Source organism: Polyodon spathula, chromosome 4, assembly GCF_017654505.1.
Source record: "Polyodon spathula isolate WHYD16114869_AA chromosome 4, ASM1765450v1, whole genome shotgun sequence".
Lineage (NCBI taxonomy): Eukaryota > Metazoa > Chordata > Actinopteri > Acipenseriformes > Polyodontidae > Polyodon > Polyodon spathula.
The window spans coordinates 22,951,706-22,967,220 of NC_054537.1; the positions used below are offsets into that span (position 1 = coordinate 22,951,706).

The following is a 15,515-nucleotide window of genomic DNA, read 5'->3' on the forward strand; positions in this document are numbered from 1 at the left end:
TAGCTTTTTTTATCCCTGTTTATAATATACTTCTGTGTTGACCTTTTCACTGCTCTTCTAAATTCTACGCTCTGGATTACTATATTTAAGAACATACTTAAACTATTGTGTTTTTTTTTTTTTTTTTTGGGGGGGGGGTTCTTAGCTGTGCTTTGTTCTATCAATTTTTTCTTTACCATGAAACAAACGTTATCAATTTTTTCATCTATACCAACACTACAATTTAAAAGGGATATTGAGAATGCCATGAAAGACAATGACATACGGTACTTATGTAATGGGAGGACACGAACAAGCCTTTGCTATCCTTCCACCACTTACCGCCCCTGACAGTTTTTCAATTGTTATATAATTACAATGGCTAATTTACTGGTATTTTATGTTTTTGACTTCTGAAGGCCAGCACAGGTGAAGAGTTAGGTATTTGACATCACCACACAATTCGGCACCAACTGTCTGTCTTTGTTCGAGAGAGGACCAGAGGGTTATTTTAATGATCTAAACAGTGACAGACACAGACTTTTTTTTTTGGCAAATCTCGTGTTACTTTAATCTTTACTGTATGTAGAAATGCTTATAAGCGGGTCAATAAATCCCTGCCAGGACTGAAAAGCAAAGGGTGAGGCAAGTTAGTAGAGATGTGAGGTGGGCGGGGGCTCTCATGCCACTTGCCTGCACCGTGCCTCACCGTAGACACTCACTGCCCCTCCCCTATTCATGAACAATAGATTTGCAGAGCATTACATTTAAATGCATTAAACTCCAGAGCAAAAAACAACAAAAAACCATTTTCGCCAATGGTATACATGGTGCTACTGTATTTTTCTGATTTTGATTGAGGATTTCAAATATGTTTTCAATGTAGTCATGAATAGATGTTATTTCATATGATAGCTATCTATCTATCTACAGTGGCTTGCGAAAGTATTGACCCCCCTTGGCATTTTTCCTATTTTGTTGCCTTACAACCTGGAATTAAAATTGATTTTTTGGTGGTTTGTATCATTTGATTTACACAACATGCCTACCACTTTGAAGATGCAAAATATTTTTTATTGTGAAACAAAGAAATAAGACAAAAAAACAGAAAACTTGAGCGTGCATAAGTATTCACCCCCCCAAAGTCTCTACTTTGTAGAGCCACCTTTTGCAGCAATTACAGCTGCAAGTCTCTTGGGGTATGTATCTATAAGCTTGGCACATCTAGCCACTGGGATTTTTGCCCATTCTTCAGGGCAAAACTGCTCCAGCTCCTTCAAGTTGGATGGGTTCCGCTGGTGTACAGCAATCTTTAAGTCATATCACAGATTCGCAATTGGATTGAGGTCTGGGCTTTGACTAGGCCATTCCAAGACATTTAAATGTTTCCCCTTAAACCACTCGAGTGTTGCTTTAGCAGTATTCTTAGGGTCATTGTCCTGCTGGAAGGTGAACCCCCGTCCCAGTCACAAATCTCTGGAAGACTGAACAGGTTTCCCTCAAGAATTTGCCTGTATTCAGCGCCATCCATCATTCATTCAATTCTGACCAGTTTCCCAGTCCCTGCCGATGAAAAACATCCCCACAGCATGATGCTGCGACCACCATGCTTCACTGTGGGGATGGTGTTCTCGGGGTGATGAGAGGTGTTGGGTTTGCGCCAGACATAGCGTTTTCCTTGATGGCCAAAAAGCTCAATTTTAGTCTCATCTGACCAGAGTACCTTCTTCCATATGTTTGGGGAGTCTCCCACATGCCTTTTGGCGAACACCAAACGTATTTGCTTATTTTTTTCTTTAAGCAATGGCTTTTTTCTGGCCACTCTTCCGTAAAGCCCAGCTCTGTGGAGTGTACGGCTTAAAGTGGTCCTATGGACAGATACTCCAGTCTCCGCTGTGGAGCTTTGCAGCTCCTTCAAGGTTATCTTTGGTCTCTTTGTTGCCTCTCTGATTAATGCCCTCCTTCCCTGGTCCGTGAGTTTTGGTGGGTGGCCCTCTCTTGCCAGGTTTGTTGTAGTGCCATATTCTTTCCATTTTTTAATAATGGCTTTAATGGTGGCTTTATGGTGCTCCGTGGGATGTTCAAAGTTTTGGATATTTTTTTATAACCCAACCCTGATCTGTACTTCTCCACAACTTTGTCCCTGACCTGTTTGGAGAGCTCCTTGGTCTTCATGGTGCCGCTTGCTTGGTGGCGCCCATTGCTTAGTGGTGTTGCAGACTCTGGGGCCTTTCAGAACAAGTGTATATATACTGAGATCACGTGACAGATCATGTGACACTTAATGATTGAACACAGGTGGACTTCATTTAACTAATTATGTGACTTCTGAAGGTAATTGGTTGCACCAGATCTTATTTAGGGGCTTAATAGCAAAGGGGGTGAATACATATGCACGCACCACTTTTCCGTTATTTATTTTTTAGAATTTTTTTAAACAAGTTATTTTTTTCATTTCACTTCAGCAATTTGGACTATTTTGTGTCCATTACATGAAATCCAAATAAAAATCCATTTTAATTCCAGGTTGTAAGGCAACAAAATAGGAAAAATTCCAAGGGGGGGTCAATACTTTCGCAAGCCACTGTATCTATAGACACACACAGACATACACAGTAATCCGTCGCGCATCCGCCTGCGGTGGGACCAGAGTAAGGGCAGATATGTAAAAAGGGGGATAAATGAATCCTGTTTTAAATACCATTACACACAGCTGTAACAATTACTAGATTCACACAATTATTGTATGAATTATTGTATTGTTTTATTAGAGCGCTCCCCTAAACCCCTTGTTCAGAAAGATACAGGGTATTAATGCTTGTGACAGAGTATCCGTCTGCCGTTGAAGATGATACGCCCCCAAGCGAACAGGATTTACTTACATATCAACACACGAACAGCTCACGTGACACTACCAGCAATGACATTCAATACTGAAACTAATACAATGTTGTGCTGGTGTATAGTACAACACAAAGACATATATGCTTCTTTTCATTCCGTATCAAACCTACTACTGCATTTGTAAACCTCTTATTAAGATCTGAGATCATTATTTAAATGTCTAAAGATTGTACATTTCATCTGCTTGGTGACAGCAAATAAATATAGTGCACTTCATTTATTAGTTACATATTAAAACTATTCACAATCTAGTACATAATAATATGCAGTTCATAGCCTGAAACATTTACATCAACCAGTTTCAAATCAGTACAATTCAGTTGATGTGTTGAGATATTTGCCTTACGGTGACCTGTGATTACAGGGCCTTATTATACAGCAGGCTGATTATAGCGCAAATGAGTTTTGAGATGAAGAAAAGAAATAAGAGAGTACTTCTACTGTAATACATTTCAGGAGGCTGGATAGAGATATTTCACTCGAGTAATTCAAGAGGGATTGAGTGTGGAGATGAATAAATCTATGCCCTAGGCACTGTACCGAATGTATCCTCAATCAAATTGTTCATTACAATTAATAGCAAAATTAGAAACAACCACAATCACAGGCTCCCCTAATTATCGTCAATGAGAGCTCGGTAATCAAGCCCTGATCCCTGCACTGCTGCTCCCTCACCACGAAATGTCAAATTTCATTAGAAACCAGAAACTAAATTCAAAACTCAACAGCTTTCAGCCGTAACCAAGGCACAGAATGGAAGGCTTCCCAGCACTAGCAGGGCAAGTACAAATAACAAAATGGTTAAATTAATCAAAAGAGGAATGTGTTAGGGGTGGTCCAACAGTTTCAAGAACATATAAAGTTCTGAGTCCTATATTAATTTTTGTGATTCATAACAGATTAAAAAAAAAAAAAAAAAAAAAAAAAAAAAGGTACAGTAATCTGTTGTGAATTCGGCTGGGAAAGTGAAAGAGAGTTGTGCTTACAATTGAAAGTTTTTTTTGGTTTGTTAGATATATCTTTAAAAAAAAACAAAAAACAAAAAAAAAACACACACTTATGCTTTGACTATGCATCCCCAGGAACATAATTCTTTTCCAAGGGTAATATTAGCTCCACCGCAACATGCAATAAGAGATGGGACTGGGCGACTGACCGTTCCCTACCAGGTAAGGTTCCCACCAATGCCACCGATCCTGTTTAATTGCATTCTCCGGTTTACATGGATGGATCCCAATTTTTACACTCCATCAAAAGGCAACCACCCATCTTCGTGCCAAAGAGATGACCCCAAAACAAGCACAACTGATTGTCTACCGTGCTCAATTCTCCCAGGCCCCAACCCAGATCAGTAGTCTCAGCACTGGCTGACATATGCAACAAACCAAGACAGTGTGCTTTTGTGCATTAAAGTACATCTACATAGCCGTCACTAAATGGTAATTCAGTGTAATGTAGCTCCACATAACTTCTATATTCAACACAGTATGACAGTCAGGCACACGAATCTGCCCCTATAACAGAAATGAGTCTGTCTGGCACCAGCAGTCAGAATCTAAAGGCCTTGTCCCCAAACAGTATTTCAAGTTTCAATTGACATAGTAGTTGCTATGAAACAGGACTGCAATAAAAAAAAAAAAAAAACAACTCAATCCAAATATATGCAATACTAACATATTCTGTATTCCCAGTTAACAACAATTTCACACAATATGTAAAAACTGTATGTTACGAGCATTAAAAAAAGGCAACCTGGAAAAGCCAAATGACAGTGTTTTCAAAACAGACGACACCTGGTACGATACTTGATTGATACACCTCATGTATACTTTATAAACCTGCTTTTACTAGACCCGCATGTAATCTGAAAAAAAATAAAACAAAGAACAAAAAAAAAAAAAAAAAAACTGGACATGTACACACACTTGCATACAGCACATACCATTCCCAAAAAGAGAAAAGGAGAAGAGTGATAACAAACTGATTAAATCTGTTTCAGTGGGGAGCTGATGGGAGGGAGAATGATGGAGCTGCTGCATCAGCCTTCGTGAAATTGATAGTTTTTCACAGTTACAAATGAGAGCCTCTCTCGTCTGCAAAACTGCGGGCTGCACGGTCGGACTCCAGCAATGATCATAAAGAGCACTTTAAACTGCGAAAACCCCTGGGAGCTGGCAGGGAGGGGCGGGGGGGCGAAACGCAGTACTAATGAGAACGACAAGGGGGCAAACATGCATGGAAATGACTGTTATTTCGCTGATGTGCATTTAAGTGCTTTTTTACTGCCAACCACAAAGCAACTGAAATAACCATTGATGAATGTCGCCAGAAAAGCATTTATTTTCCAATTCGGGTAAGAAGTGGTTGCGCTCTGCAAATTTATTATTTTAATTCACTCAACTACATTGAAATGATAGCGTGAGAGAGAGAGAGAGAAAAAAGAGTGAATGAGTGAGGGAGAATGACTGGAAAACAAATAACCCCTAATATAAACTATTCCTGATCCACGGTAAAAAGCAAATAAATACAAAATTATTATAGAAGTTATTGTGCAAATAACAATAAAAATAACCACACATATAATAGTAGTAATCATTTAGTACTATGATTTTAATGTTACTGCAAACTGATTAATAAGTAAAACATGTTGTGATGTACATTTAGAAACACTAAAAGACAAACATTTCAACTTGAAGTCTATACAGAAGTACAATATCGACTGAGGTTTAACACTGAAGCCTCTTATTCATGCTCCATTTGCTATTTTCTAAGCCATGTTTTAATTGGTTGGTTACTTTTCAGAAAGAAACAAAAAAAAAAAAACTTTACTGTTTACTTATTTAAGGAAAAACATTTGCCTTACTATTTAAGAAACTGTTTAGTTCAGTTTGACAGTGTACATTCTAGAAGAAACTCTGAACTGGAAAAGACAAAGGAGATTAACTGGTTATTAGAATATCCTAAAAGATTACAGTTTGACTAGGTACAGCTCATGTGTTTCCATATCCTTGTTTCATTGTGCACACTGACTCAGGAGAGGACTGAGAATATCTATCTTTAAGCAGACAAGAACAGTCTGGATTCTTTGCCCTGTGTGGACTGGCTTGCTGGAAGAACAGACTGAAGAGGAAACAGTTTTCTTGACTACTCATTAAAACCCTTTTAATGGTAATGGAATAGATTCTAAAAGCAGCTGTAGAGACTGGATTTCCATGCAAACAGTTGACTGAGCCTGTAGAGCAGGGTTTCTCAACCGGGATCCGTGGCACCGGCAGTTTCAAGGGGTCCTCCAAAAATAAACCAGAGAATGCCCAGAAGGTTGAGAACCCCTGCTGTAGAATAACAAATATGTTTGGTGACAAATCAATTTTATGTTGTGATTATAAATACAAGTATGCAACAATTGGATTTGGTTCTTATTAATACTTCCTGTATAATATCTATTCACCCACATTGCTGATTAGCCTGTAGCTAGAAGAGCATGCCCCCATTCACAGGGATGGGAAATGAAAGACTTTGACCCAATTAAAATCGTAGGGAACTTCAGCCAGACCAGATACTCGAGATAACAACTGGTTTTATAGAAGTAGTGTTATGAAAAGGACCATGGTTTTTACACCTCATCCAAAGAACGATACTCCCAACGGTTTTGGTTCAGGCCTGCAGCATGCAGCAGCTGTTCCGTGGCCATTCTTCAACCATGCAAGTACTCCAGGATCTGAGCCTTTTCTATACTGTAGCTTCTAAGATCGGATTCGTCTTAAAGAATACAGGAGACTCCAATCAATGTTGGTGTTGCTTTGCTTGCACCTATAGTACTGTACACATATTTATACGTTCTGTAAATGTCCTAAACGCAAAGCTGAACACACCCCCATGATTAACAAACCTAGTGGATAAATGTCTCAAAATATTTCCCGGTCTCAAAAGTATGACTAGTATGCACTAGTCATCAAGAGTTTAATAAACATTAGATTAAAAACGGTATGATCAAAATGAACTGACTCAATGACGGAAGCAGCTTTGGTATACCTCATTTTTAGAATTCAATGCTTTACAGTCAAGACTTTATAGGAATTACCGGTAAGTGTATTAATGTCCAACAATTTGGGGCATTAACCAAGTTTCTCAAATGAAAAGTCTTTTAAATAATTAAAACTGACGAATAAACAAACACAAAGAAAAAAAAAAATTGATCATATATGAATTTCAGACCACACAACACTACTTTACTGTTTTGCCCCAGAAAACAAGAACAAAAAAAGGATGGCATGGAGAGATGTGGATGGTGATGAAGATGGAGGGTTCAAGTCCCTTACCGGCGCCGGTGCCGCTGCTGGGGGTGATGACGGCCTCACTCCACTGGTCAGCACTGGACACGGAGAAGGAGCGCTGGTGCATCCCGTCGGGTTTGGCGCTGTAGGCCACTAGGTTGATGCCACTGACCGAGCGCTCTGACTGCAGGGAGCTGCTGCTGGTGGAGTGGGGGGCCCCTTGGTTAGGAAGAGAGGAGAGAGTGACCGTCAGCGTCCCAAACGTATCAGATTGAAGACGACAGGTTGTATTGTAAAAAATTCCATGGAGTGAGAACAGAGCCACCACCAAAAAAAATACAACACAAAGAAACCTGTATTAAGTGTTCTCTTTTTCTGCATGTGGCATAGAGTTTTAGATCTAGTCGGGTCTTCTGAGTGTGAACATGCAGTCATTTCTATCACAGTTAAGTCATGAATCAATAGTGAAACATAAATGGCTGATTTCACATAACCCTATTGCCCCTAATATTAGACTACTTATTTAACTTAGCATTAGGTAGTCTAGGATTAGTGCTAACCTGGTCTGTGAAACCAGCTAAACTTGTGTTAGCAACATAATATTTATAGTAATGTGGCACATAGGATAATGCTAAATACCAGGCTTGTAATGACGATAATAATCAAATTATTTATCGATTGATACCCCACGATAACAAATCAATAACATTTTAATGAAATCGAACATTCTATAACATTAAAAACATGTCTTGTATATATTAACTAACTGTCAAGAATGTAATCTGTGCTGTTGCTTCTAAAGTTACCGAGAATATGCGTTTGTGAACAAATACAGGACAAATACACGATGATGCAGAGATCAAGAGTAACCTGCTTTGTTAATGTATTTTCTACATATTATTATTATTATGTTATAAAATCAGTCCCAACTGTAGCCATCTGTCTTGAGCGAAACTAATAATATTTAACATTACTACGTTGTCACATGCCGCTGTTTCAGAAATTTCTTTTTACCTTTACGTTTTGAAGTAATGCACGGTCCGAAACCTTTTTCGTTTTTGATTGGTGTCTGAGTGTAAATGCCTCTGGGCTCATAGCTCGACGTATGTACTCCAATGAAACATTGCAGATTGTACAAAATGGTTTGCCACCAGTAGAAATCAAAATTATTGTACACAATCCTCTGCAGTAATTATTGCAGTAATCCTGTCCAGTTTTCTTTTTGAAATTGAAACAAGCTTATAAATCACACCAGGAACCAGGACACACATCATTTGATTGGATTTAAGTGCAGAGTGAAAGTACAAAAAATAGACAGTTTCCGTTGCAGGAAAGGGTAGGCTACCTCTAACGTACTTTGAAACATCTGGATTTGTTTGAATGAGTTTTTTTATACTATGCTCTACAAAAAAGGACTTATTGTTACTTTAAACTGTTACTATGAGGGAAGTTTTTTTGTTTGTTTGTTTGTTTTAAGCATTTTAACTCGATAATGATCGATAATTGCTGTTAGAATTTGAATGATAATCGGTGTCAACGTCAGGTTTCGATTTACAAAACTAAGTACAAAAAAACCCCTCATTACTTTGGATTTGTTTGTTTGTTTTGTTTCTTTGCACAATACACATAAGAAACAAACATACCTGTACAAGCTTGAAGACAGAGTGGTACATGGTGCACCTGGAGAAGACTGATTGGAATGTTAGATTCTGCTCTGCTGCTTCTGTCTGCTTTGTGTCCATGGACACTGTTGAAACCCTGTAATGTGGGTTTAGTAGTTTCTTTTTCTTTTTTTTTTTGCCGCTCACTCAAAGTCTACTGCCCCAAATCCCCAACTGTTCTGAAATGCAATACATATCAAACTAAATTATATTCTGCTTACAAATTATATCCTGAAAAAAAAATTAAAAATTGATAGAAAAATGACAAACAAACAACCTCTGTACCGAGTGGCAGATACAAGCTTGGTGATAAAGCTGGTAATTTCAAATCATTTCTATCAGTTCTGCTTGGTCTCTCCATCTCTCGGTTTCTGTTTCTCTCTAAATTGCCATGCCACCACTTTTTTCATGTTCATCATTACCAGTACATGTGTAAATGATTCCTCTGACTTGCTCTCTAATTAGCCCTTAATTAACAAGATACACTCCGAACGGTAATTATCCTGCTTCAGCCCCCTGACTGGCACATCCATCTCTCCCAGCGTCTACTAACAGACTCTACATTTCCCAATCAGGAGCGCCACAACCATTTTACACCCTGCTGCCTCAGAATCTTTATTAATTAATTTAACCCGCACAACAACTATAAGGCAGCTCTTTACCATCATACTGAACCCCACTGCAGTGGAAACTAAAAAGATCAGCCTTTGTGTACATATCGCTTACACTAGCACACATCTGTGTGCCATCTGAGCACCAATGTTACTTATCATTACTGCACCTATAAATCTGCAGCTTGCATACTTCATCATCAATAACATAGCCACTTTTGTTTGTTAAGCGCCCACGGGATTGGAATAACTCCATGGCCATTGCATTCCTTTATCCTTTCATAACAGGTTAGTTTAGTAGTTACTGCACATTTAAAACACATTACAAAAATTATGCATCTCTTTTTGCACTAGTGCTAGATCTAGCCACTACTGATCTTAATTCGTACAAATCTGTACAGCGAAAGCAGTTCAAGTTCAAGGTCAAGCAAGGTTGTGGGTGTATGGAAAGTTGCAGTGTAGTACTCAGAAAACATGAATTCAATATTATGTTATTGTATCTCAGTTGCCATGGATGAGTGCAAGAACGGCTGTGAATCTGGGATACAAGTACCAGTATGGGTGAAAAGGAAAATATAATTTCAGATATTTCAGCTACTGTTGGTGAATTTAAGAGCAGGATAAACGCATAGGTCGTCCACTGCCAAATTGTATTTGTAGCAAGGTTAGTTAAGCAAAGATGGGCAAGTATACTGTAAAGTATGCAAGTTGAGTTACAGCGCGAATAGCAGACAGAAAAAACAATAGTGGAAGAGAGGTCTGAAGATTAGAGCTCTTTGCATAACAACAACCACCTTTGCATTTTATAACCAAAGCCAAAACAACACCCAAAGAATGATTAAAACCTGTTGCTGAACTCCTACCCTCGCAAAATCCTGTTCCACTCTATTGTAGCTGTAAACGTTTTTCAGATCCAGTTAATGCCACTCCAGATCGAATGCTAGTTAACTGTCTTTCTCTCTCTAACAAACTAGTCCAACCTTCTTTCAGTCAGCGAAGGTTTCTTTTGTAACCCTAGATGAACTGTACTGCTGACCTGAACCCAGTGCTTGCCCGTCAGAAGCACTGTTAGACCTCAACTCCATCAGAACTCCAGCGGTGAAAGTAACAAAAAAAATAAAAGGTCTTGTGAAAAAAAATAATAATAATTATGTGCTAGATGAGAAAAAACCTAATCCACACGCACTCCTACTGTGAGTAGAGTTCTATCAAGTGAAAATGTGAATACAAAGCACTGCTGGAGAGTTCAGATGGGACTGTACCTGTAGCAAATAACTTTACCTTTAATGTATACAGTCTTCCAATAAACTATCTCCATTAAAAAAGAAGCCGAACGTTTAAAACAATATTTCACTCTGTCTACAAAAGGGACATTAGTTCCTTTTTTTTATTTAAAGAGAAAATGTAAACGCCATTGTCTTTCCTGTTTTATGGTGTTTAAAATAATTGAGTGATTCTGGTTTCTGTTGTTCCAATACGAAGCTATTATCCTTTCTCTCTAAATCTGCCTTTACCTGGCTTTGAGCTTTTCTGAGGAGTGGCGGGACTGAACAGCTTTGCTCCTTTCACTGAAATCTTGTGATAATATGATCTGCCAACGCCACCACCTCTACATATAAAGAGCGTGAGAAGGGGGGCCTGTCAGAGTTGAAAGGTCACATAGCCCCATGATATGAATGGATTGAAGGCGGCTTGTCCACTTATGATTGTCCAGATAAGTTCATAGCCAGATAACATCTGATTTAGACCAATTATAACTCAACATTGGAGCAATAGAACCACTCAATTAATACAAATGCCAGAAACTAAGTGAAATACAGAAAAGCAATTGGTTATGTTTTAAGCTCCCCACCACCCATGGAAATAGCACCTGTTTCACAGACGGTGGAGGAGATTGACAAGCTATGTGCCACACCCCTTGAATCCAGCCAGCTCCTAAATTTGGCTTTGCTTCAACACAGGGCCTGTAGGTTTTGTTAATAACAAGTGCATTTAAAAGGGGGTCATTCACATTTCTGTGTCTTAATCACAAAGGGTGTTTTTCCAGTTTGAATGAGATGGGTGATGTAACAGACCCCTTTTGAAACAAACAAACAAACAAACAAAAATGCAATTAACGGTTCATTTGATTTGGATGGTTTCCAAGATTTAATTGTATTTATTTAAGTTTTAACTGCAGGTTGGGTTGTTACTCTTTATTGGTCTCATTTCAGACAAAAATATAGTTTTCAGAAAGAACAACACTAAAATCGACTGCATCTGCATCTAGAACCAAATTAGTGGGACAGATCACAGAAACAAAGGTGCAAGCGCTATTAAAGCAAAGTCTTTTAGATACTGTATACCAAACTACTACATTACTATCATTGTTTTTTTCCCCCTACAACGTTACTGTATTTTGGCAAATACGAATACAGAGATGCAATATATATATATATATATATATATATATATATATATATATATATATATATATATATATATATATATATATATACTATAGGGGGGAAAAGAAAGTTTCTTTATTTTTTCACACACACAATATTAAAACGGGTGTTTAATTTCATTTTTGTTATGAGAAAGCTTCCCCATTACCAGGAGTAATAAGTGTATCAAATTCGAGTAATTATGTCTAATTAGTATCAGTAATTATCCTGTTGGGCCAGGGAAAATTTATCTTTTGATTCTCATCGGGGGGCTTGCTCTAAAACAGTGAGGGAGGCAGACATGCGCCAAGCAGCCATGCTGAGCAGATGTAAATCACTGTGTTCGCATTGAGTGCTGCAATGGCAGCCCTTCCACTGTTCAGGTTATTAGGGATCTACAAATTAAAAGGCACCAAGGTTACCAAGGTGGGTCTTTATTGTGGCATAGGTACGGAGATCCTAACCTTGAAGGCCATGGTGAAAACAATGTTCATCCGCCAACATCAAGGGATTGCGGTTTTCCTAAACCCCTTCACCACTGTCTAAGAATTATAAAGCCACTCTATAGGCCTCTAAAAACATTGAAGACAATTTGTTAAAAAAAAATAAAAAATACAAGTTTGAACTCATGTTTGCTGAATATAGCCTATGTCATAAACAGAACTGAAATTTATTAAAAGTGAATGAGAATTTGAATTGCAATTGGGGATAGAGTAAAAAAATATATAATTGGAAATGTAATTGGAATTGAAAAAAATAAATTTACCACAACCTTGACCACCGCAGCTGAACCAAGCTTCAAAAGACGCCATTCCCACAACCCCCGTCCCCAGTAAACAAAGAACCAATTAAATGAAAGTTCCTTCGGTCATACAACCAACAGTAAGACAATAGCAATAGATCACTACAGACTGCGGAAGGACAACATAGTCCCAATTTAAAATGAAGAAATAATGAAGCATTAGAAGCATTGTATAAATCTAATATGCCATGCATGGCCCAACTGAATTCCAGATTTATTTTCAGCTGACCTGTTTGACCTCACTCGTGGCTCTGCTTTGCTCCACCACTTGTGAAGGCGAAGATGCCAAGGATAACTCGACAAATACATCTGACATTTTCAGTTGGGCCATGGCATATCCTCCCTCTTTCTATATGTAATTATGCATTTCTTTGTACTCAACAACCCAGGGGTACTCAATATTAGGATCCAATAATAATAATAATAATAATAATAATAATAATAATAATAATAATAAATAATAATAATAATAATAATAAATATACTAGCTTGAATGCACCATTACTAGGAGCTGAATATTTTTACTTTTAAACAAAATGCTCATCCTCTCCACCACCGTGGCAGACCTGATTTAAAAAAAGCAGTCAGAAGTCATTCATAAAACTTTCAGCAGGAAAATAAATTAAAAAAGTAACAGCACCAATTTTTATATTACCGAAGTGACATTTTTGAAAGCTATTTCACAGAACTGTGCAGCTGTGAAGGAGTTCAAAATACAGCAATCACCACAAATTCCTCCCTGTTTGCAAATCATTAAAGCAGAGACCCTGGTGTCAGAAACATAATGCAATTCATTTTTTATACAAATGTTCGAAATGCACAGGTCGGCCGGCAAGCATGGGAAACGAGAAGTAAACGAGATTGCATTTCCACTGCAATGCAGGGAATGAAAAAACTCTAAAACAAGACTCCACATGACACGCGCATATTGTTTAAATATCAGCCCTTATACAAGCCCATGCACAATACACTGTGTAGTGGATCACATTCTGTTGCTCAAGGGTGTTTAGGAAGATATATTTACTGTCATATTTGCAATTATTACTGAAAGTATTGAAACCTTCACTTCCTATTGTGGTGATTGCTATCACTCTCTTTCTTTAACATTATTCACATTATTGGATGAAGGCATTGAATCCTCTTGTATATTTAACAGGTTTCTTTATTATTAAAAATCAGAAAACTACACTCATCCCGATATGCTGTATGTGTTCACTGACACAGGGAAGGAAACAAACAAGATAGATCATTTATGTCTTCAACATTGAAGAAGACTATGCACGCCTTCATTGAAAATTTTGAAAAAAGATCTCTAGTCAAAGAGTTTGTCAGAGGAACGGCTGTTTAGTTTACAGATTTACAATACATTGTGGCCAGAAGGCTTCAAGAGGAGTGAAAGCTTGTGGATTCGCTAAAACAACATCAGCTAATGTAAACAAAGTGGTAAGCTAACAATGTACGAGTGCACTCAAAGCTAAACTGTGGATGAATGTAATGGAATAATTGGACATGACTATGGAAAATCTGAGCTTTTAACACACATTTATGTATTTCATTTTATTGGTACTTTTTATTTGATCTTTTACACAGTTTCCAGCCTCTTGTCTGTATCACAAGAGTATTTAGAATTGAGAATTCCATTGGTACCTCAACATCTCTGCTTATCAAAGGAACTAAAGCAGCTGCAGTGATGAGATGTAAGGGTGGGGGTGGGGTGGGGGGTTGTCTTGTAATTGACATCAGCGCAGTGATAATGTTCTGCCTTGGTCCTTTCATTGGTCGAGAATCCTCTCCATACTTCATTTCAAAATCTTCAATCATCTTGCACGGTAATTGTCAAATTTGATGCTAATGATTAATGAATTAAACATGGATCCATCAATTAGTCCTCAGAGAATAATTCTGCATAAAAGAGCAGCTAATGTAATTACAGTAAGTGAAATAATCAGATCTTAACACCGCTGTTTAACTTAATCATATTTTACATGTCATTTTTACCAATTGAATGGATGTGTGAAGTGCTCATAAAGCCAGCGTGTGCAGTTTAACACTATCCGGGCCAGGCTTCAGTAACAACCTTCAGGTTTTTGTTCTGCTTTGGTGTCAATCTACTGACCCAAACAAGTATTGCACACACTGTCCCTCAGCACATACAAGGCCTCCCCCGGTGGTCTACAGAAAACTAGTAGCACTGAGATGATGGAAAAATAGACAGACAGTTTTATTATCTAAAATAGCACATTTCTACTCAAAATACAAGAATAGAACTTCTTATATACAAGGTGTGTTGTAAAGCAGTCTTGCAAAGTGTGACTTTTTGTACACATAGAAAATAGGCCACATTGTAAAATCATTATTATTATTATTATTATTATTATTATTTATTATATTATTAATAATGTGTAAGGCCAAAATAATATGGAATACATGCTCTTCCTTGCAAATCTGAGGAAACAACAAAAAGGAAACCATTTTTACTAAAAATTAAAAAACCCAAAAAACTATCCATGTAAGTGTCAGCACAGAAAACAGCTTTAGCCAAAAAGAACTGGGATATTAGAGTAGGTTCACGTTGGACACAGTCCAAAACACGCAATCCGTCCAAAACCACTATCGCTGAGGGAACCAATTAAACAAATCAGTTATATCATGTGATCCTGCTAGTGCTGTATCTAATACATTACGAGACAATATTATAGAGAAAATCTGAACTATCAGAAACTGAATACAATTGTGATTTGTAATAAGCATCTTAATACAAAAACAGGCCAGACATGATCAAAGCTGCCTCGATTATCAACTTAATATCTTTTAACCCAGAGAATGAAAAAGGTTTCCGAGTTGCCAACAGGACAGGA

General features: G+C 37.8%; 1 protein-coding gene across 4 annotated transcripts in view; it reads right to left on the reverse strand.

The window, feature by feature from the left end:
* LOC121314324 (arf-GAP with GTPase, ANK repeat and PH domain-containing protein 3-like) overlaps window positions 1-15,515 on the reverse strand; it is a 220,710-nt gene that overhangs the window by 39,714 nt on the left and 165,481 nt on the right. For 3 of the 4 annotated variants that reach the window (XM_041247452.1, XM_041247449.1, XM_041247451.1), the window contains exon 12: window positions 7,203-7,376. The exons of the other annotated variant lie outside the window; for it this stretch is intronic. In XM_041247452.1, the coding sequence (XP_041103386.1) occupies window positions 7,203-7,376 (174 nt within the window). The remainder of the gene's footprint in view (window positions 1-7,202; window positions 7,377-15,515) is intronic. 4 annotated transcript variants of the gene reach the window in all.